Here is a 13,001-nt window from a genome sequence, read left to right as displayed (position 1 = left end):
CTGACCCTCCAGCCTGCTGTGCTCACTTTTAATCCCTTTCTCTGCATGAAGCAGCATCACTGCTCAGGTGGAAATTATGTACAAGGTCCTGTGGGCAGGTTTGGAAAAGGATGCTGGGACGTGGTGCTGGGAATTCTCTGGAGCACCATTTCCCCTCTCCAACACACTAATGAGAATCATTACACTCTTCAGACACACACTAAGTAGGACAATACACTTCTAATCAGAAAAACAAACAAACAGCAAAAAGAGAACCAGGAGAGCTTGATCTCAGCTCAGCTAAAGTCCCAGGCTCAGGGCTGGAAGGAACGAGGGTCCCAAAACACAAAAGGCCTGTCTGGGAACACCACCCACCCCATGGGATCACAGGGACACAGAACAGGCTGGTGCTTGGGACCACAACCACATCGAGGTGAAGGGCTCTGAATGTGAAATGGGCTTGTTCACCCTGGGCCGGTTTCAGGAGAGCTGCCATCCTCCTGCTGTGTCTTTTATGTCGTTGGGCTAATAGCTGGGCTTTACACACACTTCTTGCTTTAGGTTAAGAAAACACTGAAACAGCCCTTTCCTAAAGAATCCCGGCAGCAGAGAGCTGTGAGTGTTCCCCACAACACTATGAAGACATGCAGGAAATCCATATGTATGGTCAAAAATAGGTTTACTGGAATGTTTTTAGTCACAGCTTTAAGCAGCGATACTGAAAACACCGAGCTTGTGCATTCCCATGGCAGGACCAGAAAGTCTTCTGGATTGTAAAACCTAATTATTTCTCCCCCCCACACACACCCCTTTATTTTTTTTTGAAAAAGAAACAACACTCTTGTGGTTCTTCACAGAAGGGTCAGTTCCCTGTAGCATAATGGTATGTTTCTCTTTTTTCTTTTTCCCCTCCTTTACTCTGATGAAAGGACAGAGTCCCCTCTGCCTTCCACAACAGGCAGTGGGGAACTGCTCAGACAATATTATTATTAATATTACAACTCAACCATATATACAGATAAACTGTAGTGGCAAGTAGTCAGCTCCAAACCAGAGACCCAGAATTTCACAAAACAGGCGGTTTGAGAACTGAATCTTGTGTTATAAAAAAAGTCTGACAGCAGGAGCAGGTACTTGACCAAAAAAAAAAAAAAAAAGGGTCATTTGGCAGTTCTTAAAACACTGTGTTAGAACTGGCTACTTGCCACCACCGCCTCCTCACTCCTTGGAGAAAAACAAACTTCAAAGCTATATACAGATATCCCACTTAAATTACACAGCAGTTTGGTTATCCCAGAGCCAGCTCCACCGAAGCCTCCAGCTGCCCCTCAGGTATGGTACTTCAGGACTAAGGGTACTGGAAAACACAAAGAAACAAGCTCTCAGCCGTGCACCTTTGCGTGCAACACCCATCTCTATCCCCCCATTTCTGCAGTGACAAACACTGAGCAGCTGTGAGGGAAAGTGTGTTTCCAAGCTCAAGCTAATGCAATCTGTTGCCTGCGCACACGCTAGACAACATTTCCTGCCACCTTCATCTCCTTCCAGCTTCCCAAAATTAAACCAGATGGGATTTTCCATTAGTCTCTCCCTCTCTCCAGCGCTCCCACCCTGCTGCCAGCTCTGCCTCTCCCGCTGCAGGCTGTGTGTCAGCAGGACAACAGGCTGCGAGGGTTTTGATGAATTAACGAGAACCATTACAGAGCTGCCCCCAGCCAGGGTCAGCGGGAGGAAAACCCTCCGGACCCAGAGGCACGGAAGAGTTCCGCAGCCATGCTGGGCTGCTTGGATCCCTGAAGCACATCAGTCTTCAGGCAGAGGGATTAATTCCTTTTTTTGCCTGGAAGAAACACACTACATGCTGAAAACTAAGCAGCCTGGCAGCTTTGGGAAGGAGCATTTGCAGGGACCAAACCCATTGCGAGATGGCTGATAGATGCGGAGAGGCCTTTGGGAGACATTGCTCCAGTCTGAAACTCTTGTATCTACTCCCACCAGCCTTGGGATCAGTCGGTGCCAACCCTGGATGGGTACAATGTTGTTGGGGCAGGGCCACGTTGCCTTTCTTTGGCCACAGTCAGTAGGATTTGGTTTGAGCCTGATCCTCTGCATTTAAACCTGGCAGAAGAGCAGCACGGAGTGTTCTACAGGTACCATTAATGACCACATAAGGCAGAGTGGGGCCCGCCGGAGAGGCTCGGGTGCTCTCCCCCAGGGACAGCAGCACCAGGGTGTCACTGACAGTGAGAAGTGCCACAAGTATTTCAATGGCAGACGTGGCTGGGGTGGCCTGGAGCTACTCACCGATGATCACGAGCAGAAGAATGACCGCCACCAGCGCTATGATTGCCTTCATCTGCAAGGGGAGCACAGAGGCGTGTTACACGGGTGGCTGCTTCAACCCAAAAGGAGGCCTTTGCCTTCCAGCATCTCTTCAGCTAGAAAGCAGAGCTTGTCCACATCCCTTCGCAGAAGGCGGCAGTTAACACCCTTCCACAAACACACCCTGCCTGTTCCTGCTCCTGCTCACCTTGCAGCCTCGCCACCACATCTGCCTCCGAAGCTGCTTGGCTCTGTTGCTAAAAGCTGTTGCGTTGTCTGATAAGCTTTCTGTTGAAAGAAAAGAGGCGATTCAGCGGCACACACGCAGTCAGGGCATCCACTCGTTCCACTAACTCCACTGAGTTCTACCCAATAAACTCAGGGGAAAAGACCCAACCACAGCGTGATTCACCAAAGCCACAGCAGATGCCAATGTGACGCCTTTCGCTAGAGCACACACAGACCTGCCGAGTCCCACTGAGCCCCCTTTGTGCTGCCTGCCCTCTGAGGACAGGAATTTGCTCCGCAAGCCAGCAGACAGCTGACGTGCTCAGGGTGGCTGGGAGACAAACTGATCCACCTTTGCTTGAACGAACAACTAGATCACAGCACCTAACCGCCTCCAAACTAATGCCTCTGTGCAGAGCAGCAGAAGGCAAAGGTGGAGAGAGGAAAATGTCAGCAGAAAGTTAGATCTGCAACCCAAGGCTGGGAAACATCACGGAATTACAAACCCAGGTCTGTCATTAGGCACTTTCTGAACTGAAACCAGGTAACCTGGCCCAGCAACAGGGAAGAGATATGGGGGGAAAGGCCAGCAGAGCTGCATTTAGCATCGTACCTGATTTGTCCTGCAGGTCATCCAGCCGCTCGCCTCTTTCAATCACCTTCGTGATGTTCTCCTGCATAACGTCGATGACTTCATCCACCTGGTTCTGGACACTAGAGCAGAGCAAAGGCAGCATGAGGAGCAGAAGCGAGCACCAGCCCTTGCTCAGAGTCTCCCCGGCTTGCGGGATATCGAAGCTCACTGACAAAAATCAAAGTAGACAATGGTGGAGGGAGGTTGATGGGATGCTGAGAAAGCCAGAGGCACGATATGGCCTGGGGTGGGTCTCTGGCAATCCCAGAAAGGGTGAGGCAAGGCGAGGGGCAAAAAGAGAGCACTGGGAAGTCAGCAGAAGTGGGGGACCCTCTGTAACACCTTTAACACACAAACGCAGTAAGAAAAGGCACTACTTGCTGTTGGCGGGCACCTCTGCTGCAGAAGAGCTCACAAAGTGAAGAAAAAAAAAACCAAACCACACCTTATCACTCCAGATTTCATAGAACCTTGCACTGCACCTTTGCCAAAGAACTTTAGGTGAAATCAAAGCAAGGTGTGCTCCCTCTCTGGGAACAGAGCTGCTAAATGAAACCCACTCTGCCAGGGACATCAAGAGGACAGTAATGTAATGGCTGATATGAACTAAACCAAGTTATTATAAATCCATCTTCATATAGGTTATGCAACTCTGTGGGTAGTTGCTTCAGTGAACAGTAGCCTAAATCACTCCCGCAGGGTTATTATAAATGCATTTATTCACTCCATAAAAAAGCCACATTGGTAAGAGAGAAAACTTCTCCTGGTGGAAAAATACTGCTACATTCTGGTTTGTATTTTGAAGCTAATACACTTGTATTTTCCTGGAGATAGAAATAAGAAATTTCTTGGGGCCCTAGGGAGACAACACATTGTTTGAGACATACCGTTCCCAGAAAGTAAATGGCAACAGCGATGTCTTAGAGGTGACTACACACAGGACAACAAAACAGAAATAGCTCCAGGCCACTCGCTCTGCCTAAGTCTAAGGTTTGGTGATTTAAATTGCATTGATTAAAAACATTTAAGCACATTAAACATATTGAAACGCATCCAGCATGTGCCAAACAGGCAGCACAAATAGGCGAGTACAGCAGCTCTGCATGTTATCAGAAACACACACCTCCCATTAACTGTGCACCACTGGTGTCCCCAAAGGAAGCAAGAGTGCCACCACCTCATCATTTCTGGTGTCCCCAAAGGAAGCAAGAGTGCCACCACCTCATCATTTCTGGTGTCCCCAAAGGAAGCAAGAGTGCCACCACCTCATCATTTGTGCCTGCTTAGTACCCACACACTCCTGCTTCCCAAGTTACTCAGTCACAACATCTTCCTCTTTGGAGCCACAGAGAACCTTCTCCTCCCCACTGCCATCTCACAGATGCAGATGATCAAAGACATTATTTGCCAAATCAAGAGTTTTTACAGCAGCACCAGACCCTCCTCCACCGCTCTACAGAGCCTTCACCCAGCACCTCAGCTCAGAGCACCTGGTAGGACGAGGTCCTCCATCCTCCAGCGGGGCCCGGGAAGCCGTGGACAAGAGAGACCCCAAGCAACTTGCCCAAGGCCAGTCAATGGGGCACTGCAGAATCAGGAACAGGGCTCCATCCTAACCACCGTGCCTTTGATTAATTACAGACATAGGTTCACATTGACCTGTTTCTCCACCTCTCTACCAGCTACGTGCCTCCCACTGAGTAGACACCACTGAGACACACAGGAGGAGCAGCTGCAACAAGCAATAGTGGTCACAATGGCAAAGCCTGTGCCTTGCTCACATTTATTGATCCAAAACCAGACAAGGAAAATCATTTAAAGGCTTTTTTCCCAAAAAAAAACCACCAACACCATTCTGGAAAGAGCTACAGATCTTCAAATGTGAAGGGGCTTCCCATCTTAGCATTTCAGATCAGGCTCTGCAGCACAACTGCACTGCAGCTTCCAGAGGTGGAACAGCCAGGCAACCACAATTTCTGACTCAACAGCCCTCATATGGCACATGCTGGACTCCAGCAGCACACAAAAACTTGCTTTATTTAGGATACCACAAGAAAGGAACCTGCCTTCCCAGCGCTGCATCGCAGAGTCCGTGGGAGCAGCATCTCTCTGAACCCACCTACACCGTGCGGTGGCAGCTCCTGCCTTCCACACTGGTGGCAGGTGAGGACGTGAGGTGGTTTCCTTACCTCAGCACAAGGGACAAGCCCCAGCTCAGAGCCACCAGCAACGCTGCTATAGCTTGGGGCGAGACACAAAAAGCAGAAACATCTGCTATCCCAGATGAGCCAACTTGGCAAAAACTCTAAGGCCTTAAACATCAGTTTCATAGGCAGAAGACTACATTTGCAGTATGTAAATGTTTCTAAAATCATTTACTGGCTTCAAAATAGATTTCCTCCCACAATAGATTTGTAACCCAGTTATCTTGGTACAACTAACAAGTGGGAGCATGCAAGGTTACAGCACATCCAGGAACGTGCAGCGCAACGCACCACCACCTGTAACCCCACCAGTACAGCTCAGAGCCTGGAGAGATGCTGCTGCAGTCCTGGGGCACCCTGAAGCACTCGAGGCAAAGCAGGCAGGTACATAAATTCAAGCTGCTCTGGTGCGTACCAGCATTTGGGAAGACCTATGGAGTACAGACCCCCAGTGCCCAAGCTGCATTTCAGCATCTCGCCTCTTTTCACTGGAGCTGCTGGCAAAGCGCTGCATGCCTCCGCTGCCTGGGCACGCTGCTAGCCACCCCCCTACGAGAGCGAAACATTTCAAGGACCGAGAATGGAGGCACAGGGAAACCAAAGCTTAAACTCTCGAAAGGTTGAGGTGTTTAACTCCCGTGGAACGCAGAGACATTTGAGCGTACCTTTTGGTATCTGATGTAAAGAAAGAACCCTAGGAAAAAAAACACAACAGGAAGCAAGAGGCCACGCCAGGGAATGAAACTTTGATCTCCACACTGTGCCTTAACCAGACCTTAAGCCAGCCCTTGCCTTCTGCTCTCTCCCAGCCATCACTGCTGCAAGAGATGCCTCTCCAGGAAGGGGCTGCGAGATGCCCAGCCTATGCATTAGCCCTGCAGTTTCAGAACAAATTCAACAATTCCCACTAGTTTGGCATGCCTGAGCTTGGAAACTCAAGTCACATCAAGAAGAAAAATATTTTCTTGTTTTATTTGGCAAGAGAGAATGAATCTTCTAATGTGAAGCATATTTTTTGTTAGGGAGCTATTGGCTTTTGACACATACATTTCATGTGCTTCACTCCTGCCAGATTTCCAAGAGACAGTAGAATAAATACCTGCCAGGAAAGGCAGCAGGACAAAAGCATAAAATGTGTCTCCCATGACCCCCCTGCTTACTAATTTCTGCAAATATGATGCTTTTAACAAGGACAGCAAGTACACACTGTCAAAACAACAAGAAGAGACCCATCGGTGCTTCGCTTGGTTTAGACTCCTCTTTTCCTGTGCTTTGCTGGGTCCAGAGTGGGAGGAATAAACCTTTTTGTTTTGGCCACACTGGGTTAGCTACTGAAAAGCTCCCTGGGCTGGTCACGGTGTTGTGCTCACAACAGCACCGCATTCTTCAGACACTGTAAACAGCCCCTGCACGCACCATGGGACGTGCTGCTCAAGGCTGCTGCTTGTCTCCAATCCGGCTGTTTACAGCCAGCATGACACACTTGTATTTTCCACCCCAGCGATATTAATAGCGCTGTGTATTTTGGTGAAAATTACACCCAAACACCCCTCGTTGTGGCAGTAACCCAGGGAAGAAGGAACAGGAGGGAGAGCCAAGCCGGACAGACGGTGCAGAGGCAGGAGGCCAGCGCAGCGCTCCCCGAGGCACGGCTCTGCAGAGGAGCGGCCGGCAGACAGCTCTGCTGCACTCAACAACGGGGCGTCAGCGCTGAATTCCACCACAAATCTCTGCTTTTAAGGTGCTGTTTCATCACGTCTGCAAGGAAGATAGCAGCCTGGGCCTCCCTGAAGCGCTTCAATCCTTGAAAAGGTTACACCAAACAACAACCCCTGAAGATACGGTCTTGGTACTTCCTTCAAATGAAAGCCCGGACTACAGAGGGGGTTCACTGCACAACCAGCCACCTGCGAGGAGCAGCCAGACCCTGGGAAGCTGCTGTCCACTCTTGCCTTCAAACCATTCCCCAAACCCTGCCCCTCCTTAGGACATGATTTGGGGCTTGCAGCCAGACAGCACCACTGGGGCTGGGGATGCTGCTCACGTCCAGCAGCGCGATGGGGGAATCACAGGGACCGAGACCTGTCTTCTGGCGCACCACAGCAGTGTGCTGAGCCTCATCGCCAGCACGAGCAGGAACCCAAACCCAGCAGCACTGTCGCCTGAAAGCAGAAACATCAGCTGTGAAGGAAGTCAAGCAGCACAGAAAAGGGGAGGATTTTGGTAAATTTTTTGAAATGGTGACTTGTGATGAGAGGCTCCTATTTAAATAAAAGAAACCCAGGTGGAAGATAAACCTCCCATCTTCACCTAAAAAGGCACTAGGACGTCTCATGAAACATATTCGGGAGTCCTCACAAAGCCTGGAAGCAAAGGCAGAGGAGAGAGATCAGCTCTCCCTTACCTGTTCTTTGTAACTTTGGGGAAAAGGATAAAAGCCTGTTAAAAGCTGCCTCTCAGCTCCAGCCCACCCCAGGGACAGTGAGGTCTCAGGGGGAGCCCAAGGGACCTCATGTGGTCACTTAATTACCAGCAGAGCATTCACTCCAACCAAGCAGCTGTTGGGACAACAGAACCTGAACTTCCAGATCTCTCAGGACCAAATAGCGCAGAGTGGCCTGTGACACTTCCTCCTGTCACTACTGCTGGCTCGAACTTGTCTCTTCCCCCTACCAGGTTTGCAGTGTTTCCCACCATCTCTTTCTGCAGCTGAGCCAGTCTCGAGGGTCTCTGCCACCAAACTCTCCACTCTGACCCAAGCCCCTTCAATGCCAAGGACAACTAGGAAAAGTTTCCAGTCTTGCCCCTCACATTCAACATGTTCTGCATCTTTGCTCCCATAATCCCATCACTTTTTCCTCTACCCAATCCTGCATCCAGTTTCATCTTCTACACCCATCTTCACACCTCATTCCTCCAGCCCCGTAAAGCTACATTCTCTCTGGCTTTGCCCAGCTATGCCTCAGCTCTCCAAATACTCAAATTCCTCCTTAAAACGTCTTTTCCTTACAGTGTTGCAGCAGCAATCCAACCCGCCTTTTCCTCTACTGTTGAAACCAGAGCAAACTGCATCATTAGCAGACCAGGCATCAATCCATCCAGCATCAGGGCCGGTCTGATCAGAAACTTAATAATAAGCTCCATGACAAGAAATAACAACTGCATACTGTAAGTGCTTATTAAGCAAAGCAATCAACATTGATGAGGGCAGAAAATAGATACTATTTTATAATAGATGCTCTGGAGACTAGATACGACATAGCCACTCGCCACCCCAAGGGACATTTCCCATACCAGGTCCACTAGATAAGCAATCTCTGGCCATGAGCAAGCCTCACGTGTGCTGGGCATTAGTCACATCACACCTATGCACCCACCACCTCCTGGGTGAACTCCTCTTTCATTTCTCTTCCCCTTCACAGCTGCAGTGCTATCCTCTATCTAAGCTCTTGCTCCCTTCTGCCTCGCCAAGACAGTGGGAAGAAGAGAGCTCCCGTCTTCCTCCACCAGACAGAGATGGCAGAAGATGCTCTGTAATTCCTCTCCAGCACAGGAGGATGAAGGGGTAGACATTGCCCCCTCTACACCTTTTTATTGGGGTGGGACCCAACTCAATAAAACAACTCTCACCCTTCCCATTCACTGCAGGCCAGTGTGGCACTGCCCTGGAAGGGAGGCTTTATCCACGCTGGTTTACTGTAAGGACCAGTGTGCCTCTACCAACAGCATCCTCACAGCCTGGGGGGAACAGGGACCCCCTGAAAACTCAGGGTGCAGTGACCAACCTGCTGCCTCTTGTGTAACTCAAATGCACTTCGCCCCTCAAGGTAATGGGGCAAGCGGGCACACGGCAAGCGCTGCCTAACGCTGACGTTGGCAATGAGTCATCTCAGAGCTGCACTGGCTTCTTCCTGGCACAAAAAAATCCCTAATGAAGAGGAACACTCAGGATGTACACAAGAAGACCCAGTCTGATTAATGCCTGGCCATCAGTCCCCACACAGATCTCTGTTCTGGCTCCATGGCAATCAGAAAAGGAAACAGCACAATGCAAAACAGGGATCTGGGAATATCCTCCCGACTTTCTGCTAAGTACCACCATCACACCCCTCACAGGACAGGGCAAACTGGAGCCCAGAACAAGCACCATCCAGGAAATGACTCAATGGGAGATGGATCCAGAGTGTTCACTCCTTCCCTCTTGCCCTGTTGCAGTCACTCGTCCTCCTCCAGCTGTAATGGTTTCCTGTTTTCCAGCTGCTTTGACCCCACTGAGTCACTACTCATCTCCAGGTCATCTACATCAGGACTTTATCTGGAAAAGAGGCCAGCGGACCAGACACTGCCCAAAAAACCACAGTCCTGGGGTGCTCCTGAACACTTGCTTTCTTGAAACATTGAGAAGTTACAGGACGAAGAAAAACAACAAAACAATAAAAAAAGTGCTAGTGAAGGTTAAAATTCAGGGTTAATGCTCAAAAAAAGAGCCCCATAGAAGCACAGAACAGGTCATCACCAGAATACAGCAAGGGCTTTAGAAACTCCGCTAAGCTACTGCAATACAATCCTATCCCTTTGCTTCTGTCAATGCACTTTTTTTTTGATAGTATGAATCAAATTTAAGATTTCCCTTAGCTGTGGATAGGTTGGGTAAGAAACGTCAGTTAGAAGAAAGCAAGCGCAAGCCATGTTCATGTTCAGAACTACACAGAAATACTCTGTTAAGACAGCAGCAGGGGCTTGCAGTGCCAGGATAAAATATCATCTGCGTGACACGGAGGAACAACAACTTACTGCCTGATCTTGTCATTCCTAGGTCCAAATCTTGGTCCCGAAGGCCCTCTCCTGCAGGCAGAAAAGAGTGCAATCAGGATGGAAGATATTAATACAGGGAAAACATGTTTTTAAACCAGACTGAAAAGATATGCAAGACAGAATCAATGTCATGTGGTTGGAAAACTGTTCTCATACCTCCAATCAACCTCTCCTATGTCTTAGGATATGTGAGACACCCCACTCTTATAAAGGTCACCTATTCAGTCTTAATTCACGCTCGATGCCAAGGCTCTAGGAGACAATCCCAAAGGATTCAAAGGTTTTGATTCCCAAGCCCCCACCTATGCGGCAGGGAGCAGCTTTTGGTGTTTGACACCTCCCACGTCAGAGCCGGAGGCAGTTAAGACATCCCGCTTCCTACGGCCGCCATTCACAAACTCACAAGAAAAAGTCTTCCTCTTCATCCGAATCTTCCTCCAAAAGATTCCTCTGCAAACAGAAAAAAAACAAAGCACCTCGTCAATAAGCAGCCACCATTTCACATGAACATTTCCAGACCTTAGGATGCAGCCAGCATCCTCCAGCTGCAGGTTATGTGTGAGTCCTCCTTTGGAGAGCATCAACAGTACTTTTTAAGTGTCTGGAGTTGTGCTGTTTGCCTCTGCTTGTGAACAAGGGCCGAGCTGGATGCCTCAGTGCCACTGTTATCACCTCAGCAGCGTTTGCAAGCTCTGTACAGCACAGACCAACGCACATCTCTGCAGCTTCGACCTGGGACAACTCACGCCTCTGCCACGGAGCCAAACTGGATTTGCATCAATGGCCAGTAGCCCACACACGTCCAGACCCCAGTTCCAGGGATCAGTACAACTCCCAACGATGCAGAAGCAACCAGTGCATCAGCCCTGCCTTGGAAAACAGCAGGCAGAGCCCTGGGGCAGGACAGCGGTGGAAGGAAGGTCCTCTCTGCTCAAGGGACAATCCCCAGTGCTGCACTGGGTCAACAGCAGCTCCTCAAAAAGTGTCAGCCTCACCTACAACCACCCTGGGGTATCCCATCCATGTGGGAAGGCAGATCTGCTCCTCGCACGTGGCTTCTCCAGCCGTCTGATGGCAGCAGGTGTAAGAAGGATGACTACAAAGAAACACACTGGGCTCTGTGCACAGCACATCTGGAGGGATCAACCCCTCCAAACCCCCGACTCTGGCAAAGGCTACGGCCGGGCTGGAGAGCAGAACGGTCTGGCAGCTCCTCCGCTTCATGCCAAAGGCTCCTCCTGAGTCAGGCTTGCTGTTCCACTACACCCCACCAGACGATCCAAAGGCTGATTTTTAAGAGAAACCCCACAATCCCACAAAAGCCTGAAAGTTTCGGGCAAACACATTATTACAGTTCATTTGTCATAGCAGGGCAGCACAAATTTTCCAGTCGAGCTGACGACTCCCAGTAACATCTACTTAGAGTCAAAAATAATCAAGAGGGGGAACTGGCACTCTAAATGTGTGGGCCAGGTAACACACCGCATGGCCCTTGTGGTACCAATAGCTCCTACTTCCACTGTGCATAAATCCAAGCTCCCACCTGCAAGCACAGTGCTCTTATTTTGAAGCTTGCCTACATTTCCATCCTTGTCACGTTTGCTCAATCAACTTAAGCAACCCGTGAGACCACACAATAGTTTCAGCCATCGCCTCCTGCAAGAGATGAGCGAACCGCTCTTGGCAACACAGGATCCTCATCTCACTGACAGCTAATGTGAGCTGGAGTAACATTTTCGACTACAGCCTAACCTCAGTTTTAGCACAGCATGACCCCGGGACAAACACATCAGGTTGAATCCCCTTCATCTGAAACAGGGCACTGTGCTACTTTGGTCGGTATTTCAAAGCCTGAAATGTCAGGGGACCTTGGTGACAGGACAAAAACTCAGCTGTGAAGCACCAGGTAACTTCACGCGAGTCCTTCAGCCGGCTACGTGGGGGGAAGAGCCGCGGTGAGGCAGGACGGCGGAGCACAGCGGCATCCCAGGGCCACGGGTCCGGCCTAAGGGAACCAAAACGGGTTCTCGAAGCAGCCGCGTCTCCTGACGGGGTTTGGTTTAAAACACTCGCTAACTCGATGTCACCGTCAGCAGCGATGCGGGGGCTCCCGGGCCCCACGGCGGTGGCTGCGGCAGCACTAGACCCTTCGGCAAAGGCGGCTGGAGCTGCCGCGGTGCGTGAACGCCCACCCGCGCACCCCCACGGCACCGGCACCGCGGGCCGGGCCGGGCACTCACCCGCTCGCTCTTCACCGAGCCCGTCACCTCGTCGTCGTTCAGGTGCCGCTTGAATTTGGGAGGCATGGCCCGTGCTGCGGGACGGGGGCTCCGCGCCCGGGAGGAGATGCCTGGAGGGAGGTGCGGGGAACGACCGGGTCACCCCCGCCGGGGGGACGGGCGCCCGGCGAAGCCCCGCGGGGCCGGGGAGCCTCCAGCCCAGCGGGCCCGGAGGAGCGGGGGGAAGGCGGAAGGACGCAGCGGCCCCGGGTGATGCAGCGGCCCCGGGAGGGGGATGCAGGGGCAGCCGGTGCCCGGCCCCCGCGCTTTCCCCCGGCCCCGCCGCTCCGGCCCCGCCCCGCGGTGCCCCGGGAGCGGAGCCGATGCCCGGACAGAGGCGACCCACCCGGCGACCCCTCCTGCCCCCGCCCCGCTCACCGGGCTGCGCTCCGGGCCGGCGGGAAATGGCCGGTGCGGCGGCGGGTCAGCTGTCCCATCGACCGCCTCGGCGCTCCGCCCACCGCGCCGAGCGCCGAGCTATCGATTCCAGGGCGGGGCGGGGGGCGGGTCCACGGGCGGACCCAGGGGCGGGGCTTAGCG

At 51.5% G+C, this 13,001-nt stretch overlaps 1 protein-coding gene across 1 annotated transcript; it reads right to left on the bottom strand.

Moving 5' to 3' along the window:
* Positions 1-651: 651 nt before the first annotated feature.
* VAMP4 (vesicle associated membrane protein 4) lies at positions 652-12,924 on the bottom strand. The gene is made up of 8 exons (XM_065649084.1): positions 12,840-12,924; positions 12,423-12,532; positions 10,586-10,632; positions 10,162-10,212; positions 3,143-3,243; positions 2,510-2,589; positions 2,284-2,335; positions 652-1,336 (listed from the first exon to the last, which is right to left on the bottom strand). The coding sequence occupies exons 2-8, from the start codon at positions 12,486-12,488 to the stop codon at positions 1,308-1,310; spliced, it is 426 nt and encodes a 141-aa protein (XP_065505156.1). The 5' UTR covers positions 12,489-12,532; positions 12,840-12,924; the 3' UTR covers positions 652-1,307.
* Between the last annotated feature and the right edge of the window lie 77 nt (positions 12,925-13,001).

This window comes from Caloenas nicobarica, chromosome 20 (assembly GCF_036013445.1).
Source record: "Caloenas nicobarica isolate bCalNic1 chromosome 20, bCalNic1.hap1, whole genome shotgun sequence".
Classification (NCBI taxonomy): domain Eukaryota; kingdom Metazoa; phylum Chordata; class Aves; order Columbiformes; family Columbidae; genus Caloenas; species Caloenas nicobarica.
Note: the sequence above shows the minus strand (reverse complement) of the source record. Positions and strands in the feature narration are given on the sequence as shown.

What these genes read in the sequence shown, in the direction of transcription:
- VAMP4 (XM_065649084.1), bottom strand. Translation starts at nt 12,488, where the DNA reads ATGCCTCCCAAATTCAAGCGGCACCTGAACGACGACGAGGTGACGGGC. An exon ending in AGGAATGACAAGATCAGGCA is followed by an intron (nt 3,244 to 10,161) that starts GTAAGTTGTTGT and finishes GCTCTGCTCTAG; the next exon opens with TGTCCAGAACCAGGTGGATG. An exon ending in TCTTCTGCTCGTGATCATCG is followed by an intron (nt 1,337 to 2,283) that starts GTGAGTAGCTCC and finishes TGTGTTTTCCAG; the next exon opens with TACCCTTAGTCCTGAAGTAC.